At 45.6% G+C, this 18,197-nt stretch overlaps 5 protein-coding genes across 5 annotated transcripts; 2 read left to right on the top strand and 3 right to left on the bottom strand.

Annotated features, from left to right (window-relative positions):
• Positions 1-1,519: 1,519 nt before the first annotated feature.
• COCSADRAFT_162299 (uncharacterized protein) lies at positions 1,520-1,951 on the top strand (the record flags this gene model as incomplete). Its single annotated transcript, XM_007703844.1, has 2 exons — positions 1,520-1,669; positions 1,724-1,951. 2 exons carry the CDS (start codon positions 1,520-1,522, stop codon positions 1,949-1,951), a joined length of 378 nt encoding a protein of 125 aa, XP_007702034.1.
• Positions 1,952-2,406: 455 nt separating this feature from the next.
• On the bottom strand, positions 2,407-3,704 carry COCSADRAFT_94461 (uncharacterized protein; the record flags this gene model as incomplete). The annotated part of the gene is made up of 3 exons (XM_007703843.1): positions 2,407-3,194; positions 3,270-3,496; positions 3,553-3,704. Coding segments are annotated over 3 exons (1,167 nt in total), but the record flags the coding sequence as incomplete, so codon positions are not given.
• A 6,541-nt stretch (positions 3,705-10,245) lies between these two features.
• On the top strand, positions 10,246-11,307 carry COCSADRAFT_182966 (uncharacterized protein). Its single transcript, XM_007703842.1, has 2 exons — positions 10,246-10,488; positions 10,543-11,307. The coding sequence occupies exons 1-2, from the start codon at positions 10,353-10,355 to the stop codon at positions 11,094-11,096; spliced, it is 690 nt and encodes a 229-aa protein (XP_007702032.1). The 5' UTR covers positions 10,246-10,352; the 3' UTR covers positions 11,097-11,307.
• A 1,442-nt stretch (positions 11,308-12,749) lies between these two features.
• COCSADRAFT_121721 (glycoside hydrolase family 93 protein) lies at positions 12,750-14,112 on the bottom strand (the record flags this gene model as incomplete). The annotated part of the gene is made up of 2 exons (XM_007703841.1): positions 12,750-13,523; positions 13,577-14,112. 2 exons carry the CDS (start codon positions 14,110-14,112, stop codon positions 12,884-12,886), a joined length of 1,176 nt encoding a protein of 391 aa, XP_007702031.1. The 3' UTR covers positions 12,750-12,883.
• Positions 14,113-16,776: 2,664 nt separating this feature from the next.
• On the bottom strand, positions 16,777-17,540 carry COCSADRAFT_28204 (uncharacterized protein; the record flags this gene model as incomplete). The annotated part of the gene is made up of 2 exons (XM_007703372.1): positions 16,777-17,203; positions 17,413-17,540. The coding sequence occupies 2 exons, from the start codon at positions 17,538-17,540 to the stop codon at positions 16,777-16,779; spliced, it is 555 nt and encodes a 184-aa protein (XP_007701562.1).
• Between the last annotated feature and the right edge of the window lie 657 nt (positions 17,541-18,197).

The raw sequence follows: 18,197 nt of genomic DNA, 5'->3' as shown, positions 1-18,197 counted from the left end.
GCTGCGTAAGAGCAGTTATCTGACTTCTTTTCTCGCTGGTTTGGTTGTGTAGAGGTAGGCTTGTCAAGACGACGAACCTTATCTCTAAGCTCCTTTGAGACGTTAGATAGCGAGGAGATCTGATCTCCCAGGATTACAGCGTTCTTCTTGCTAACTCTTCCTGTCTCAGTGTAGTCTCTAAAGACTTCTACTAGGTCGAGTAGGCTAGTCTGCTGCGAGGGGTTATTTTCAGCTAGATTAGCTGCTTGGACTACTAGGTTTCTCGCTATTTCTAGCGCCTCTTGTACTGATATTGCCTTCGGAGTTCTGCTTTGAGTACTGAATCTAAGCGTAGCTCCTCTAAATGGTGAGAAGTTGCTCCTAGTGCGTATTTCTGGCGAGAAGTTTGCCTGCCGTTTATTTGGTGGGAGGATTGGTATTTCAACTACGCTAGGTATAGTAGTCTGCGTAGGCGTCGCTGGTTCCGTGGTTTCCATATCTATCTCATTCTGGATCTGAGCTTCGATTTCTGCTCTCGCCTGGGTGCCTGGCACGTGTACGTCGATAGTATCACTATCGGGTGGCATTTTGATTACTAATCCACCTGGTCTGTGTGTTTTTCGGTGAAAAATAAGACGTGTCTAAAGTGATCACTTTAACAGCCTATAGCTCCACAGCGCGTGGCGTGCACGCTTTAAAGGTGATTGTAATCGATTTCTCGCGAGGGGTTTATATATATTTGACTAAAATTACACCTATTCTAGAAAACTCGAAGTTGTCTGAGATAGCCGCGGTGAGCGCAGATCTGCTGTAGTTACGTGGCACAACGGAGTTTTGGAAACCAATTATACCTTGGAGGTACCACTTTAAGATGGAGATCCGTCTTGCCGAAGGAAGGAAAACTTGCATACCAGTTCCGCGCTAGGCAAGGACTCTTTTGTTAGCATTGCGGAAATACAACAAAGCTCTGTGTTATCGCACACGACGCTGTCTCTGGGGTTATTTTTAAGAATTTGCCAAGTGGAGAACAAAGCTTAGCCGAATGAACCCTGAATCTTTTGGGATTCAAGCAATTCTGCAACGGCTTAGTCGCTTGGCGATAGCGCGGATTGATCTGAACTTTGTTCTCTTATTCTCGCTGAGTATGGAAGATATTCTCCACAACCCAGTGATTCTGATGCTACAAAGACATCCCCAGTCAAACTCGTATACATAGAGTGATGCGAGGTTGAGATTCAGGCTGAATAGTGTCAGACTTGCTCTTATCTTCAGGCGTCTTGTGACGGACCCTACGGAAGGCCCCCAAGCCTAGAGCATTTAGTAAATCCTCAATCTGTGGGGCGACGGGACAACCGTCTAAAGCACACTAAGCGAAGATCAATGGGGTCCAAGGCAGATATGGTAGGCAGTTCGACAGATGTTGGCAACGAGAAGTCAACTCGAGAAGAAGCGTATATAAGTCTTAAGCATTCCTCATAATTTCTCATCATCACACTCCCATCGATCACTCATCTCCCTGAACTTGCCTTCAACCGCAAAAATGCAATTCACCACCATCCTCTGCTGGGCCGCCCAAGCTGTAGGCGTCTTCTCAGCTCCCCATGCCGGCAACGAGAGCGAAGCCCCCGACTTCGCCAACTCCTCCGTCCCACCCCCAAACACACCATGGATGAGCTTCACTGACAAAGCCGTATGTAATATCAAGTTTCCTAAGTAAGCAATCACTGACTCCTCCATCTTGTAGAGTCCCCTCTCCGCCCGTGGTTGCGTCTCGACCGCTCCATACGGCTGTAATCTCGGCAAAAAGCGATGCTGGAAGGTCTGTGGTGATGGCGGTCAGTGGTGCTGGACCGCTCGTGGCGACGGATCTGGAGACTGGTACGGATGCACCAACTGGGGCTCGTGCAACCAGCAGCAGTCTTGCGGTATTAACTGCCACAACTCCAAGGAGTGCGGATGCAACTGCGGCTGAGAAAGGGAAATGATGGACTCGATGCATAAGTAGTCCTTAGAGACTTGAGTTGAGATTTTGAGAATATATGAAAAAGAGATCAGCTTGTATGACCGTATTTGTGAATGAATATTTGCAAATTATCTGGTGACTTGTGATGTTTAAGAGGTATAGGCTGCAATACTTCCAAGTTTTATACGAAGGGACTATACTGCTATGCAATTCTGGTCTGCACTAATGCAGATACGACTTGATGTTAAAGCTCCGCGTATATTGTCTCAAGAAGTGATGCACTCATGAGAACTGGCATATAAATTATCATGGCAAGATGATTTGGACATTATCCCAATGTGAGTTTGATTTTCCAACCAGAAATGTCTAAACCAGAAGATAATGGCATCAAGGCAGATGATGAGTTTAATTTACACGAACATAGGGCTCTTGTGGTTCATTAGTTCCACGCTAGACCAGCGGAATCACCATTTCAGTGAAGCGAACAACATCCTAAAATTTCCCACGTCATGTACAGCCAGTACATTTCTTAGAAAGGTATTTCCCAAGAGATAGGGTGCAGTGCCACCTACTTTTGGTTGCAAGGCAGGCTGGAAGCCAAGCCAGCACAGCGTAGTCGAATCGTTGGCTTGGCCAAGCCAACCATCAAGGAGCACGTCTCTTTTGTTGATTGGGAGGTCCGTACCATTGATGCGAATGCTTACGTGAGGGGCTGTAGCATTGCAATTGGCGACATACGCGCTGTCGTACACCGAGTAATATGCTGGAGGCTGTATCGCTTCGGCAATGGCTTTCGCAGTCTCGTCAGTGACATAGCTCCAGGGGGTTCCAGTATCGGTGAGAGTGAATATCTCTTGGCCGCTGTCGGCAAAGACACCGGGAACCCATGGTACGAAAGTCTGGTTGATCGTGAATCCATCTGGCCTGACATTCCAGTGAGTGTACTTATTCTTCACACCCCAGGGCGCATACGTCGTAGTGCTGACTTTTGACTGGGCCCAGACTCCAGTAAAGGGAAGTCCGTCAAGTGGCGCACCTCCTACAGCCACGAATCCAGATACACTTAAATTTGCAGCATTCTCCGTTCTGTTGCCAAGATTGACTGAGAATATGGGTTTCTCCAATAAGCCCTGATCGACTGCATTGAGGATCCAAGTTTTGGTAGGAATCCAGCTGTGATTCGGGTCGGTTTTGTTATCAAGGTCTGGGTTATCTCCTGGATAGTATGCAGTATAATTACCCAACCCCCACCCTATTATCGTCAGAAACACACGCATCCGGCTGCTAGGTTGTTTGAGATATTGCAAAAAAAGGAAGATAAACTCACCGATAATTCCACTAGTCATATTGTTCGTACTGTCGAGAAAGACTTTGTCCGCCAGCGACATATGCTGATTCCGGACTGTCAACCCTGCGATGGTCACGTCTTCGAGACCAACAGAGCCTCTGGCAAATTCTGCGCTGAGATATGTCAGGTTAAGATGCATATTTGCTACTCGTCCTCCAGTATAGTCGGGAGGACCCAACGATGCGAAGCCGCATGCGGACTGAGGTCTGCATAGAGTATGAGTCAATTTACAATTCGCGGTCAGCTTTCGCATCATACTTACTTCACTTTGTTGTCGATATCAAGACATGTGAAATTGGCACTGGGTAGCCAGAATGAGCTGCTTCCAGTATCAAACTCAACAGCATAAGTCTTTCCGCCGATCGTAACATCAAGGGCATAGCGCGTTCCGTCCAGGATAGTTCGCGTGGGACCGTTGTGTTTGCCAGCGGATCGAGCGGCTATTTGATTGAACACCTCATTGTTAGCTCTCCCTCATGCTGCTTCGAAATAAGATTCCTGCTTTACCAATTGAATTGTCCGGATTACGCTTGGCAAGCGGGTTTAGCGCGTGAACAGATCTCGCAACGGGAATATCGAGTTCGCGAAGGGCATCAGCGCTATTTTCGAAGAATGCTCCGGATGAGAGTGGGATGAGTGTCTGCAACACCAAGGCTGCCTGGCATAATTGGCGACGAGACATGATTGAGGGCACCGATGATACCGGACACATACTGTAGGAGGGAGGAGTAGGATTGTCTACATACTTATGTATATTTCGGAATGCTAGCTTAAGACGCTAAAGGTATAAGCATGGTGGCCCTGCTAGCTTAGTTCTTAGCTGGACACCAAAACCGTGCGGGTTGTTGCGGACTGGTTCTTTGGACTTCAAGAAATAAGCACTACGTAGTATGTGAACCGTGTCTTCTCCGGTCAATAACATGACCCTTGGTCACTCCAACCAGTCCTGACAGGCGTGCAATTTACAAGAAAGTATCGAGTATCCCTACTCTGACGCTCGACCACTGATCGCAATGCTAGACGCTGCAAGGCTGAGATTTGTCCCTGCCCCCCTAAGTCATGCGTCTAGCCGTCCCGAGAGTAGAGACGGAATCGGCGTTATTCTTAAACCATCCCTGCTACTCGGCCAATAACGACCGCATAAAGATTTTGGCCCGATTTGGGAACCACTCTCAAGTCGTATACGGAAGCGACGATTAGGTTTCGAGGTCAGATTGGCGGAAATGGCCATGTGTATGTGGGAAGTTGTACCTGTTCTCGATCGGCCTCTTGGTCACTTAGAAGCTAAACGCAGTTACCATATACTTAGACCGCCTAACTGAGCGTCTTGCAGAGCTCTCAGAGGTGCGATACACCGCAAAGATTTTTTTCTCGGCTTTTTTTTCTTAGCGACAGTATGTCACCCCATCTTATAAGCCTGATTTCGGCTTAACGTGCCGACAATGCGTCGCGTTTTAAGGCCGTGCATGTCAGCACATCATGAATTAGGTACCAAGACATACGTACTACGATAAGGTCAACTGCTGCAAACACCACAACACATAGTCGATGAGTCTCAATCTGAGTGGACATAGCCATGGATATTTCAACCTCTCGAATCATGCTTGCTGTCACCACACAATGGACGTCGCGCGTGCTTCTAATGTGCCCAGGAAGAGATCAGTTTATCTTGACTACTACGTACGTGCATCACTAACACAACAAGTCGCCACAACATTGAGACAAATACGAGCCGCTGAGAGTCCAGAACCGTGCCCATTCTGCATAGCTGACCACCGTATAGCAATAAACAGCCTTTCTATCCCAGGGATACGCGTACTACTTCGCTATGAAAAGCGCGTCGCAGCAAATTTCCCATCTGTCTAGCAGGAATAGTACTACCTGCTCACCTATTTCTTCATCCATCGCCAGGGCGCGGATCTTTGAAGTTTGGATTCGTATCTTTGAGCGGTTTTCTACGCCCGTGTCTCCGCACGTACCATCGCACTACATCGATGACGATGGCTGCAGTACTTACGTAGCGGCAGAGTTGTCATACTACTATTGAAACGCGCAGGAGTAGCGCAACACACAGAAGGCTGTTGCACTAATATATGTCCTGTACACCTCGCCCGTATGTGCAATAGCGATTGCGGCGACGAGTTCGGTCGTAGTGATTGGTTCATCCGCGATTGGGCCTGCAATAGTTGGTAGCACCACAAACTGTCGCCGCCATTCGTGGGCTGCACCAACTACGGGTGGTCCGGAAGCCTAGCTAGACAACCTCGCCAACTAGAAACATCGACCGAAAAAGAAGTACTATGATTGGTACAAAGACGAAGACCGAATTTAGAAGAGGACATGCTGTCTTCTCTTGTCGGCATTGTCGATGCTACCATCGGCGTCAAGAAGGGCGAGGCAGAGCACAAAGCACGAAGGCAGCACTTGATAACTGTCGTGACCTCAATCAGGCCAATCGCTGGAATTTGCATAAAAGCAGGCGCTGCATTTACTGCCGCCATCGCAGCTAATCACGGCTCGCGATCGAGCAAGGCGGTGAGCTTGGAGCGGGCGTGAATCACGTGACTAACACACTTAAGATGTAAGTACGGACACAAAGGCTCCACACTAATATACTCCATGTAATTCGCAGAACCAGGTAGTTCCGGCAATGCTCCTTTCCTTCCGCCAACTTACCAGGCTAGGCGAGGAGTTGGTGTTTACAACCTGTCCGCCAACGAAACTACTTATTTGCGATCTGTCGCATTGCAAGTAATAGTCGTGTTATAGCCTTGAAGACTTTATTGATACCCTAAATATCAATAGTTCTCTAGCAGTTGATGGCTTCTGCGAGACACATGCTTTGGATCCTACCCAACGCTCACAGCGATTAAAGGCAATACGAAAAGCAAAGAAAGCAGCACTTGATGAATGGAATCTCGAGAAACGCACTGGGGGGAAGTCCGAGGAAGGAGTACCCGATGGTAATCCTTGCCTGCAAGCCAGACCGATTAAGTACCAACTAAAATACCGCCCCCTTCTCAGATTGGGCAGCCCTCACTTGCGCAGTTTCCAACCTTGACGGCACTAGAGTTTGTGCAGCAATTATCCGCCATTAACGTCATACGCAACTACACTATATCTATGCCAGCATCCCGTCACCTCGAATGACTCTTGTCGACGATGAATGGCAACAGTCGGAATGATGCTTCATTGTTCCTTCTGTTTTGCAAATACAGACAAATAATAGGGTGCATGCATTCAACACCACATAGAGACTACATGGACCTCCACGAGGAACGCTGTGCTAAACACAAGAATGATTTCAATCCTACATACTGCTCAATTCGAGGTTGAAAATCAGCTCGAGAGTTTAAGAGTTTGCTTGTGCTGGAAGAACATTTCACTAAGGCGTACGGCAGAATGAACAGAGAAAAGGTACAGGGACTAATCGAAGGTACGCAGGAACGGGAAATGTCATATAGTAGGTAGTAATGTACTTGTAGAATATCCAACTGAAGAAGCATCTTTCTCAGCGAGCGACTCAACATATCGCTATGAAGTGAGTTTTTTGGTAGTCACGGACTGTTTGTCGCTGAATGTGTGTTCCAAATGAACAGCTGTAAAAGCTAGATAGTGGAATGTGGAATATAGTGTCTGTGATTGAAAACATTACCTAAACTTTCAAACCTAAAGAAATAAGGCATCAAGAGCATATGCAGAAGAATCACTCTCTACCAAACAATCTCACAAAACTATCATGTTCACTAAATATGCGCTGTCCAGCCCTATTTATTAGTATTTATAAACTTAAAAATTGTCGCGGTACGGGCTCACAGGTCGGGAAGACAACCACGAGCACAGGAGGATCTATTGCTGCAGACTAATCAGACAGACTCTCACTACATGTAGTATAGAGTAATGCACAGGATGTAGCTTAAAGAGCTATCTAGACCGCGTTGCGGCAGTTTTGCAGAATCTGGGTGCTCAGGCCCATATCCAGATTCTGTCTGCAGCCAATGAGAACGGCCCTAGCAGCCACCCGAGAGTTTCTAGCTTTCTGCACTTAGTCCCTATCATCGCAGCTTGTACATTGCGGGAGGGTCTGAAGATCTGCCGCGGGGTTCAAGCCGGCGCTAACAGCAGCGCTAGGGACTTGACCACACCCCGTCGCGATCCCATTCCCCACGACACCAACTTTGTCGATCAAGGGGCATACGTGATCAGATCTATCAGCCATGCTTCAAGGCACGCTCGTGGGCTGCGCTCGTCGACCTGGGCGGTTTAGGGTGAGTGCGAGCCATAGTGCATCGTATGCATGGGCTGACGCTTGTGAAGCAACTCGCAGTTTGCCGTCGAGTATGCGTACCGGACGCGGGAGCGGTCAGCAGAAATGTGGGTATTATGGGTGCGTGCAAGCTACAGGGCAGTAAAGATCGGTGGTTGCTTGTGCTCGACAACGTAGACGACGCTCGCTTTGTCGTCATGTCTCGATTGCCCAGCAAGATGAGGTGGTCAACTTGAGGAGTGCCAGCTCCAAGACGTGGCGCTGAAGCTTGTGCTCAATACAGGCGTAGTTACACGTATACAAACGCCACAGATGTTGGTTCGTGCTGATCTTTTGAGGTATCAGCTAGCTTATATGGAACGGGTCTAACGAACCCCCGGTACAAGCGATCAGATGACATGACCGACCTGGAAGCCGCCATCTATGCAGCCAAGCAGGCCATTAACTCAACGCTAGACAACCGTTAAGGTTTAAGTAACTCCTGTAGAGATATATACAATAGAGCTACGGTAGACGAGTAGTATATTGAACACGATACTAACAATCCTTTATAGATCGATAACGGCAGTAGTTAGATAACTAAGGGTAAGAAGAGGTTACGCTGCCTAAAGTAGTAAGGATTTAGCCTAGATAAATCTAAACCTAGTATATAACCTAAAGATATATTATCTAGCCCTACTCTCCTTAATTTAAATAACAATATCTAGTACTACTGCTTAGCCTAGATTCGATACTATTAGCCGCCGTCTAGAAGGCGGCTGCCTAGCGAGGGAGCACAAATTCTCGAATTCATTTCCTAGTTTCCTATTGAAGTTTATCTATTAGGGCCGTTAAAAGTTAGTAAAGACTTATTTTACACTATCTATCTTTAATAGACTTAGCTAAGCTCTAATAGTAAGATTTCTAAAATTACTATAGCACCAAAGAGCTTATAGAGGATCGCCATCAGTGGTGATCAATGATTGTTGGGCTTAGTGGGTGCGCCGCTCGCTTGCCTGCGTCGCTCGCTTGTCATGTACGTTACTGATTGACCGTAGATTGACTAATAGTCTCTATATAAACAGATGAGACGACGCAGAGAATGATTAAACCCCCCCTCTTCACAATTTCTCTCACTCACCAACGAGTGCGACAATAAGTCTCGCGAAGAGAAAGTTGTTACTGTTAGGAGGGCCCTCTATGTTGACGACTTGTAATACCGCGCCTAGGTACTTTAAGTAAATGGAATATAAACACTTAAAGTTACAATAGAGACTTTGCAAGCACGTTTTGGTGGGCTGTAGCCCTCTGGATGAGATCCTGGGTGAGATCCTCGATGAGATCCTCGATGAGATCTCGGTGCGTATCTGAATGATGTTCAGGCGTAGCGCATACATGTAATAGGACTATCTACTCAAACGACGTCTCTAGGCCTCTAGCCTTGTCGTCTCTTGTTAAGAAGAGAATCCTTCTTGCTACTTATAGCACCCGGATCTGGACTAGAGAAGTACAGCCTAACCCCGTGTAATATGATTTTTGAAGCGCACAATCATCGGATTGAGATTTTCTTATCTTTGCGTGATCTTGACTAAAAGTCATGTTTAAAGTCTGTGCTTTTTTTTTTTTTTTGAGCGTGTTCGGCCGAAGTGTCAAATCCAGGTAAGAAATGTGGTGAAGACAGTAAAAGCATAAACGAAAGAAGGAAACATGTGTGATATGCAGCAGCTTAAAACATAGTCTCACGGATTTAACTATACTGATTTTCTTAGGATCCCTAAAGTTGTGAATAGTCGCCGTCAATAAGTTGTGTTGCGCAATGTAGAATCGGTGATTTCTAGTCAACCTACCTAACAACATCTCGTTCATGCGAACGTAAAACGCAAGCTCTGTCTTCTAAAATCATACTTGCACAGAATCATAACTAGACTTGGCTATCATTATCCGTCATTTGGTATCATGCGTTGTATCTTGTTAGTGGTCGGAATACAATTTGTTGAGAAAAACAACTCATCTCAATTTTTGAGCAGGTTTCCATTATTACCTAGGCCAAGCATCAAATGCTGATCCCGAGGAGATTTATACTGTTTAAAGAGGGAAAATAAAATACTCTCAACTTTGGGAGAAGGAATCAAAGCTTCCAATATTTTTACATACAATTGTAGACATTGGAAGGACGCTGCAAATCCTCTTCTATCTTCATATTCTCCAGAAACAAGAGCTGTTTGAAATTCTTCTTTATGAATAGCTCAAAGTGAATCGAGTCTAGAAGAAAGCTGGGCATTTTCTTAACACTAACAGCTGTCACGTTAATTTACTCTTACGCTTAGAATCGACACTGGCTGCGCGTGAAGGCGCAACTAGCAAATATCAAAATCACTCACGGTATGATTCCTTCTCTTAAAAAGTAAATCATCTTACCCGTATCATCGGGAAACAAACAAAGAGTTGTGGTTTATCACCACGAATAGACATAGAGCGGGGCTGAAGAGAAGCAAAACTATTGACGTAATAGCAACTGTCGCAAGGATTATACCACGCAATGTTGTTATGGGAGGACTCCACGCGGATAGCCAGCTGATCATTGATCCTTGTAATTTTGCCACTATATGAACCTGTACGTTATATTTTTTGAGATGCTGGATGAGTTTAGTTGCAGCTAAAGCAATTCCACAACAAAGTAATATATTTGTGGATATCAAGAGACCTTGTTGTAAACTCCGAAATCTGTTATAAGAGCGCAGCTATGGAAGGTAATATCATCAAACAACCACCCTTCAACCACCCCTTCAGAATCATCCTATCATCTACTTAAAGATATGAGAGCTTCGTGGATCATCATCTCTGCGCTCTGCGCCAAAGCCTATTCTTACGAATTTGAACATGGCGTAGCCTCTGATCAGCAGGCTATTGGCTCATTTGACGATGTTAGGAGCACGTATCAATGCAACAACGGTAAGCGATCTAAGAATATAGCACAACATTTAGAAAAGCTAACATCTAGTCTAGGTGCTACACCTTCTCTCGAGTGTGTTGACTCATCAACACAACCCACTTGCTCTTGTACATGTACAAACGGTATCACCTTCAATCGGAACCTGACTATGGATGCTCCGTCTACCCCATCCGGCCCCCCTATCGACAACTGTGACGCAATCAAAGCCGATTGCGACGAACGCAACCTTCAATTACAACAGGAAATGGCAGATATCGAACAGAAGAACGTCGACGCGAAGAAGGAGCTGTTAGCATGTGGAAAAGATCTCGCTAAAGCTCTGAAACCAAAGTCCTTCAAATACGATGGCTGCTATACTGCTACATCACGATCGCTAACTGGGTTGCAAATCATAGATGAGTGGTTGGCACCTTGGAGATGTGGAATAATCTGCAGTGACTTCTCTTACTATGGAGTGAAGGGTGGGAACATTTGTTGGTGTGGAAATGACGTGCTAAATTCACCGAAAAAGGTTGCCGATTCGCAGTGCAATAAAGCATGCGTAGGTAACAAGCAGTCAATGTGTGGAGGCGCAGATAAGGTTTCTATTTATGCTAGGGAAGATTAAGAGATTCACAGAGATGGCATAAGAGTGGTTGAGTGGTTCGGAGAATAGGACAGAAGGCTAGGTAACGGGTAGTGGGCGTAGTCAATGGTGGTTTGGGGAGAATGACAAGAGGTTAGGTAGTAGATAGTACGTAGGATTCATACATATCATGTCACTCTTTTATACCAACGACGATAGTCTGTTCATTTAAATTCATTGAAAACCATAGAGGCTAACTAATATAAGTTAATGAGCGACGCATTCAATATGTGTTAGCATTGAGACTTTACAAGGCGAATTGTAAGGGGCTGCGCTCTAGGTAACACCCGGATTCTGCGCTCATTATCTGAACGTTGGTCGGATGGCACGCGCGCAGATTGAATCGAGATCCCATCGAGGAGTTACCTAAAGGGCATTTACCCTGTCACAGTTCCGGCAGTTTTACAGAATTCAGGTGCTTAGGCCAGAACCCAGATTCTATGAGCAGCGAATCAGAGCGCATGCGCTGCTACCTACCTTAGCTAACACCATGACCACATGTCTGCTTTTTAAGCATTTCGGCTTCTAACTGGAGGAAAAAAACCGTTTCGTCCACTGCTATTGTGCATTCTATCAATGTTGCTTCCTAGCTCTCCTCTCATACACTCTTATTTGTTCGCGACAGTACACACGTCAGAAAAGTATAGCCTAATTTGTGCAATACCATACAATGATAAGCATTAGTGCCTAGAAAGTCCTTGAGAAAGACTATCAGCGAATAAGTCGTATATTGCGGTGTTGCCGATGAAGCCGGACCCCTAATTCTAGGTAACAGAGCCAGCGATACTCTGAGGACCTGTGTGCTTACGAAGCCACCGCCAGGTAACTAGTTATATCGTAATTGGGTTCAATGCTGACTCATCTAATACCCGTCGCGGAGGGACAAACCTTCGCGGAGAAGTAACGCTAACCAGACAAAAACCCCTAAATAATCACTGCCCGAAGAACGGCCAATACGAGCAAAATGCTAAAGCACTATTCCTTAGTAGAGCGACGGTATTAGCATCTTCAGGCAACGAAAATGGCAGCGGTCAAGGTCATGTTGCAACAGCGAGGATGAGCATCTAGCTGAACGCCCTTCGGACATCTCCTCGATAGAATTCGAGATCATATCGGCCTAGTCGTTACTCAGACAACTAGCATTGTATATAAATAGCTACATAGCTTAAAAGCCTAGCTCTCTATCGAATATAACCTCTTATATACCCAGTGTTTGCTCCCTAGAGCGTAGCCCCTTACACCCGGCGAGAGAAGCATAGATCTGAACCCCGTGTAACCGTAGATAGCACTTCTGTAAATAGTAGAATAGGGGTCTGTTATTATTACGGTTTCAATGCTGAACACGAAAGATTTATATACGCCCCTTAGATTGTTGTAGTTTAATGTATAAATAACGCTTATGATAGATAGAGGTAGATCTAAAGATCAAATAAATATAACCCTGAATCTGAAAATCTCTGCGGCTCGGGCGTAAGATACTTGCATATTGCTGGTAGTTCGTTGCGGAGACCCATTTACCAGCCTAATCTAGTAGCGTGGGCGTCTCTTCACGTGCAAATATCACCTACATCGATACGACTTAGGCATCACCTGTGTTAAATGTATCGTTGTCGTGCAATGAGAAGTACGCCAAAGGCCTTGTTGATCTCGGGCACATTGTGTTTCGCTGATTATGCCATATTCATACTATGACTACCTGCACTTATCATCACTCCAATGTGTACTACTTCTACTGTTGATACTCGTCCTACTTATCATTATCATCATCATCAACCTTCCTGCGCAGGCGCCTTCAACACTTTCTTGAGGTCAAGTACTGTCGCTGAAAACGGCGTGTGAAGCCCCTTGCCAAAATCATCGAATGTCTCACCACCATAGATCATTAGATGATCCGGTCTCTTTTTGAAGATCTGGATAGCACGTGAGTATACTGCTCCCGCAGGCGTAGCATGCTCCTCCCACTTGTCTAAAGCACCGCCATGCGAGTTAGTGTATACCTGCCTCCGGTCTGCGTCAGATACTATAATTGTACCTTGGGGTCCACCAACAGGGCTCCAGACCACATATGGGCTAGCATTGGGCACGGTGCTGTTGTTGATGACGATGGGTCGACCGACGCTCTTGCGGAAGTCCAGAGGAGAGTCAGCCATAACATAGTATACGGGGTAGTTGGAGCCGTAGGAGGAAGAGTTGCCAATTGGCAGTTCGTGTACGAGGATCCATTTCTTCAGAGGCGGGATGTAGTCCACAACGGTCATACCGGGACGGGCTGTGTACTGTTCATAGGCTACATCGTTAACGACAGGTCCCCAAGTCTTGAGATCGGTGGATGTTTGGTGAGCGAGCTTTTGTCCGTGCTTGGGGTCACGTTGGTCCGAGTAGTAGGCAATTAATTGGCCTTTGTACTGACTAGAGCGTTGTTAACTCGAAGTTCGGAAAGATATGAGGGGAATAGAACTTACAGCAGATACGGCTCCCAGATTGGTGTGGCTCCGTTTGTGGTGTTGGGTCTTCCGCCTTCGGCAATATGGCTTACAAATTGCCACGTCCTTGCCCGGTCTTTGCTAGCATATAGATCGATCTTTGTGCTATTAGGCCCCCAGCTATTACCGCTACCTAAGATTGTGCCAGCTGGGTAGCCTGCCATAGGCTCGGTCAATTCTGTCAAGGCAGGCTGCGCACTCATACCAAAGCCATTAACAGTATCGCGCAAGTCAGAAACGTGCTTCCACGTAGCACCACCATCCTTAGATTCAAAAATAGGGAAGTAGTTAGGCGAGTTTCCAGATAGCGATGCAGTTGCGATAATAGTTCCATCCCGCAACTCAGTGTAGCGAGGATACGTGATACTCTCGCGGCCAGTTGTCTGGTAGATAGTGTTGTTCACAAAAAAGCCCCATGGCTTAGGGGTGCTGGTCTGGAAAACTGAAGAAGGGAAGGCAATGACGCTACTGACAAAGACAGCAGCTGTTGCCAGGGTGGATGTATGGAGCCTCATAATTGCAATATCTTCTGCTGGAAAAGCCCAGGTAGCAGTCGACTGACAGGAGCTGATCTTAACCTATGGACAGCAACCTGCGTTTATATATCCTTGCAATATCTTCGCCTCCAAAATATCTGCTATAACGTCTATCCCTATGTGCCGGGACGCACGGTATAACGGGACAATTTCTCTCCCGGACACTCAGACTATCAGCTATTACTCTGTAGTACTAATTCCTTTAACTAGCTAAACTCTATCTAGCTTACTTCCGTAATTACTAAAGCTGATTAGTTAGTACAACTTACCCCACAGGCGAGCGGTCGACACGGGCGAGCGGTCCACTTTTGCCAACCCCTCACCAAAACCACCATATTATAGCCTAAAACCACCACATTATAGCCTAAAACCACAACTATCACCGAAGTGACGACTAGTTCTTTCACCAGGAATCAAGAGCGGTTGGTCACTGCCTTGGCCGCTTACTTGCTTCTGGGCCCGACTCAAGACACTTCGTAGGTCTTGGTCTTTTCTTCATTGATGTATTACGGCTTTGATTCTGTATCAAAAGCTGCTTATGTTTAATAAGGTACTTGTATTGGGAGAGCAAACGCTGGTAGTCGAGCGCTTGTGAGTCTTGTAGAAAGGTTGGATTCAATTTATTGAACCAATAAAGAAAGAATTTCAAGTCTGCTTCCGTCATCATAACATCATATATAAAATCAGTATTTGACATCCCAGCTAGCGGTGCTGAAGAGGGGTGCAGCTTAAGCTCTATTTTAGCACTGTTAGCTAGACTGTTAAATACTGATTTTATGTATGATGTAAGGCGCGCTGCGGGCGCGCGCTCTTTGCCTCTGGCGGCCCCTACGGAGAGTAGATTTTTTTTAATACTTTTTCTAGCTACTCTGGCTGTTCTGGCTACTCTGGCTATTCTGGCTATTCTGGCTATTCTGGCTGGTCTGGCTATTCTGGCTGGTTTTCGAGCAGGTTTTTTTTGGCTCATTTTTTGGCTGATTTTTTGGCTCGTTTTTTGAGCTCGTTGGGCTGGCGGAGATTCTGGTGTTCGTTACGTGACTAGACGCTATCCAAAAATGGAGATTCCTGAATCCTTGCGTAGCACGCTAATCAGCGCAGAGCTTCTTAGAGCCAATCCGAACGCGTTTCTTCGCGCACGAAACCCCTCCGGGACCGATTGTAATATGCAGCTAAAGCTGCAATCGGTTTTGGGAAGTAGCGGAATCGAAGACTTTCAGGTGTTTCCTCGTCATTTGTAATAATATCAAGGTAGCGTTCCAGTGCAAGACAAGAGCAAAAGCCACATGATTGCCCATCTAGATTTAGAGGTAGCTAAACGCAGGAGTTAGCCAATAAGATACTGCAACAATTTGACTCACGTAGAGCATTCAATACTTACAGAATGGACGTCTAGCTTAAGGTTAGAAAATGCCGGATTTATTCCTTGTAGTGCCTTTTCTGAAGAGTTTTTGCACTTCTTAGATAGGTTATTGGGTATATCATAAGTAGTAATAAAATGCTTCTCTAAGTCGAGGATAAATATCGCCTAATACTACGGCCAGTCGTGCTAGAAGGATTCACCATGTTCACATAGAATAGAAAAACGAGTCTCTTAACGTTGTCGCTGAATATATGCTCCATAAAAGGTCTCGTAATATCGAGTCCCAGAGATTTAATAATAACATAGTCATGTAGTAGCGATATTGATTCAAGGAATCGGGGGACAGCGTCGTTTAACTAATATCTAGGGGTGAATCAAGCAAGATCCTTCTGCAGTTCCTATTTGCTACTATAGTTAAACCATTCTAGGTTAGAACATTGCCTAACAAAATTTAGCAAGATGGATTCGATTGATAGATCCTAGTAAGTGTTTTCCATTAGTCCGTCTTGAATATATCTTGCAGAGGGGCATTTTCCTCGCTTAAGTAAATATTCTCAGAGTCTTCTAAAGGGTCTCTAGAAGTTATCCATAACAAGGACTGTAGAGCCGCATTTATTTTTACCTTTAACGCACTATTAGTACTCTAATAGCGGATCAAATGCGTCCTTGAACTCGTAGTTTATTGTAATAGCGAAGTTTCTGCTAGTATTTCACATAGCGTGGTATTTGCGCTTAGAGAGCGTGCATATGATCTCTCCTAGCTTCTAGACAACGATCTCAAATTCGATGCCTTGTTCTCTTAACTAGAGTGGGCCTAGAATAAAGTTGTGATGGCGAACGAACTGCGAACAATTGATTCCAAGAAGCGGAGGCTCTTTCTTGATATAGTCTTCAAATTCTACAATAATCTCTTAATAGACAATAAGCTAATGCTTATCTACGCCTATAAGCAATAGGTTTGCAGACTCTATATTAGCATCTTCTATACGTATTAAGGTTAGGGTATTAGGATTAAAGCTTAAATACTAGTAGGCTGAATTAACCCTAGGTATTCGAGGTCTAAGATTAAGTAGTTCAGCATCTAGTATCTTATTAACTTGGTGTTCCTTTAGTAGGTCACAGATAAGGTATGCACAATGTCGTCGGGGCTGGTAAATCTAATTCTAGAAATCTTATTTTAGATCAAGTAATGGTCGTAACGTCTCTTCGAGTGTAGGAATAGGGCTAGGATTAATAGCAGCCAATAAATCCGCGTATGCCTCTAAGTAACCAGAAGGATAGGTTTAAAGCACAAACTTCTGTACTGCCTTCTTGTCTTCGGACGCGTTTTCACACCCACCCCAAAAGTTGGCAAAAGCTTCGCCAAGAGGGGTCGACTCCAGCTGTAGCAAAAGATAGCCACGTTCAGGAACTCCACTGTCTTCAAGCTTGACTTGTGCTTTCTGAATAGTTGAGACCATATTCTCAAAAAGTTGTGAGGGTTCGCATGGATATCGTGGAGTCGATGCTTGCTCCTTGAAGTGGTTATGTGGCAAGGTAAGCTGCGGTAGAGAGAGCTGATGTAGAGGTTCCTGGGGGCTTGTCGGGACCATATCTCTAGAAGTAATAATGGTTGCGGCCATCTGCCCAAGAGCTTGCAACATGTCTTGGATCTTGGCGTCACTAGTTTTCGCCTCAGTAGTATCGTTCTTGTCTTGAGTGTCAAAGCATCTAGAATCCTAAGCCGCTGCCACTGTCGCGATGCCTTTAGCTCTTAACAATGTCGAATCTTCAGTCAAGAACATGCACACTCTATCTAGGAGTTATTCGAAGATGTTATCAGTTTAGGACTTGTATTTTTTTTAATCTAATCCGCGAGTTGGTGCACTCGCTGCTTCCCAGTCTTTGGCGCTGAGTGAAGCTGACGTCCCTCGGTCTACTTCCCTATTGAAGGAGGCTCTTCTAAGGCTTTTAATTGGATGTCGACGTCCAACAACGAATTCGTTTGCTGTTGCAACTGAGTGCGAAGGACCTTGATAGAAGCTTCCTCAGTCACCTTAGCAGACATGTTTCGTAGCGTGCAGGTGCGTGAACATAAGAGGTAATATGTGAGCGTCGAACTTAGATGTGCAACCAATCAGCATCGCAGCACAGACACCGATATGTCGAGAGGTTGGTAACACTGCCAGGAAGGCGGCTCTAATTGGCTATATTACTTAGCCACTAATTCGCACCGAGGGCAATGAGTAGGTAAACCAGGCACCAGCCTACTATAGTAGTTGAGATAGCAGACGATAATAAGGATAGGCACTAAGTATAGCATAATGTGCAAAAAGAGCCTTATTTGTATAGAAAGCGCTACGCAACCTTAGGTCTATACGCTTATCCTATAGTTGTAACGGCGCAGGCAAGACTACTCGGATCAGTATCGGCAGTAGCGTCACTCAGAGGCATATGGGAGTGCGTGGGACATTAAACGAGCCTTGATTCGAATAGACACCTATAGGCCTTGTACGAAAGGATATCAAAAGTCTACAGAGCTAGCTACAGGGAGTGTCTCAATATATACCTATCCTAGTCGGGTCCGAATTGGATCCGATCAGGAACGGTAGCTGATGAGGGGGCGTCTGATACTTCCTCCGATCCGGCTCCGGGATTGGTCTAATGCTTAGCGGGGTTGTAACATCGTTACAATAGTAATATGAACTAATTAACCTACCTAGTA

The sequence above is a fragment of the Bipolaris sorokiniana genome, assembly GCF_000338995.1.
Source record: "Bipolaris sorokiniana ND90Pr unplaced genomic scaffold COCSAscaffold_10, whole genome shotgun sequence".
Taxonomy (NCBI): domain Eukaryota; kingdom Fungi; phylum Ascomycota; class Dothideomycetes; order Pleosporales; family Pleosporaceae; genus Bipolaris; species Bipolaris sorokiniana.
The sequence above is the reverse complement of the archived record's forward strand: the minus strand, read 5'-3'. Positions and strand labels throughout refer to the sequence as shown.

Bases quoted from the DNA above. Each gene is read 5' to 3' on its own strand.
- COCSADRAFT_182966 (XM_007703842.1), top strand. From the start codon at position 10,353: ATGAGAGCTTCGTGGATCATCATCTCTGCGCTCTGCGCCAAAGCCTAT. The intron at 10,489-10,542 runs GTAAGCGATCTA...CATCTAGTCTAG, and splicing joins CACGTATCAATGCAACAACG to GTGCTACACCTTCTCTCGAG.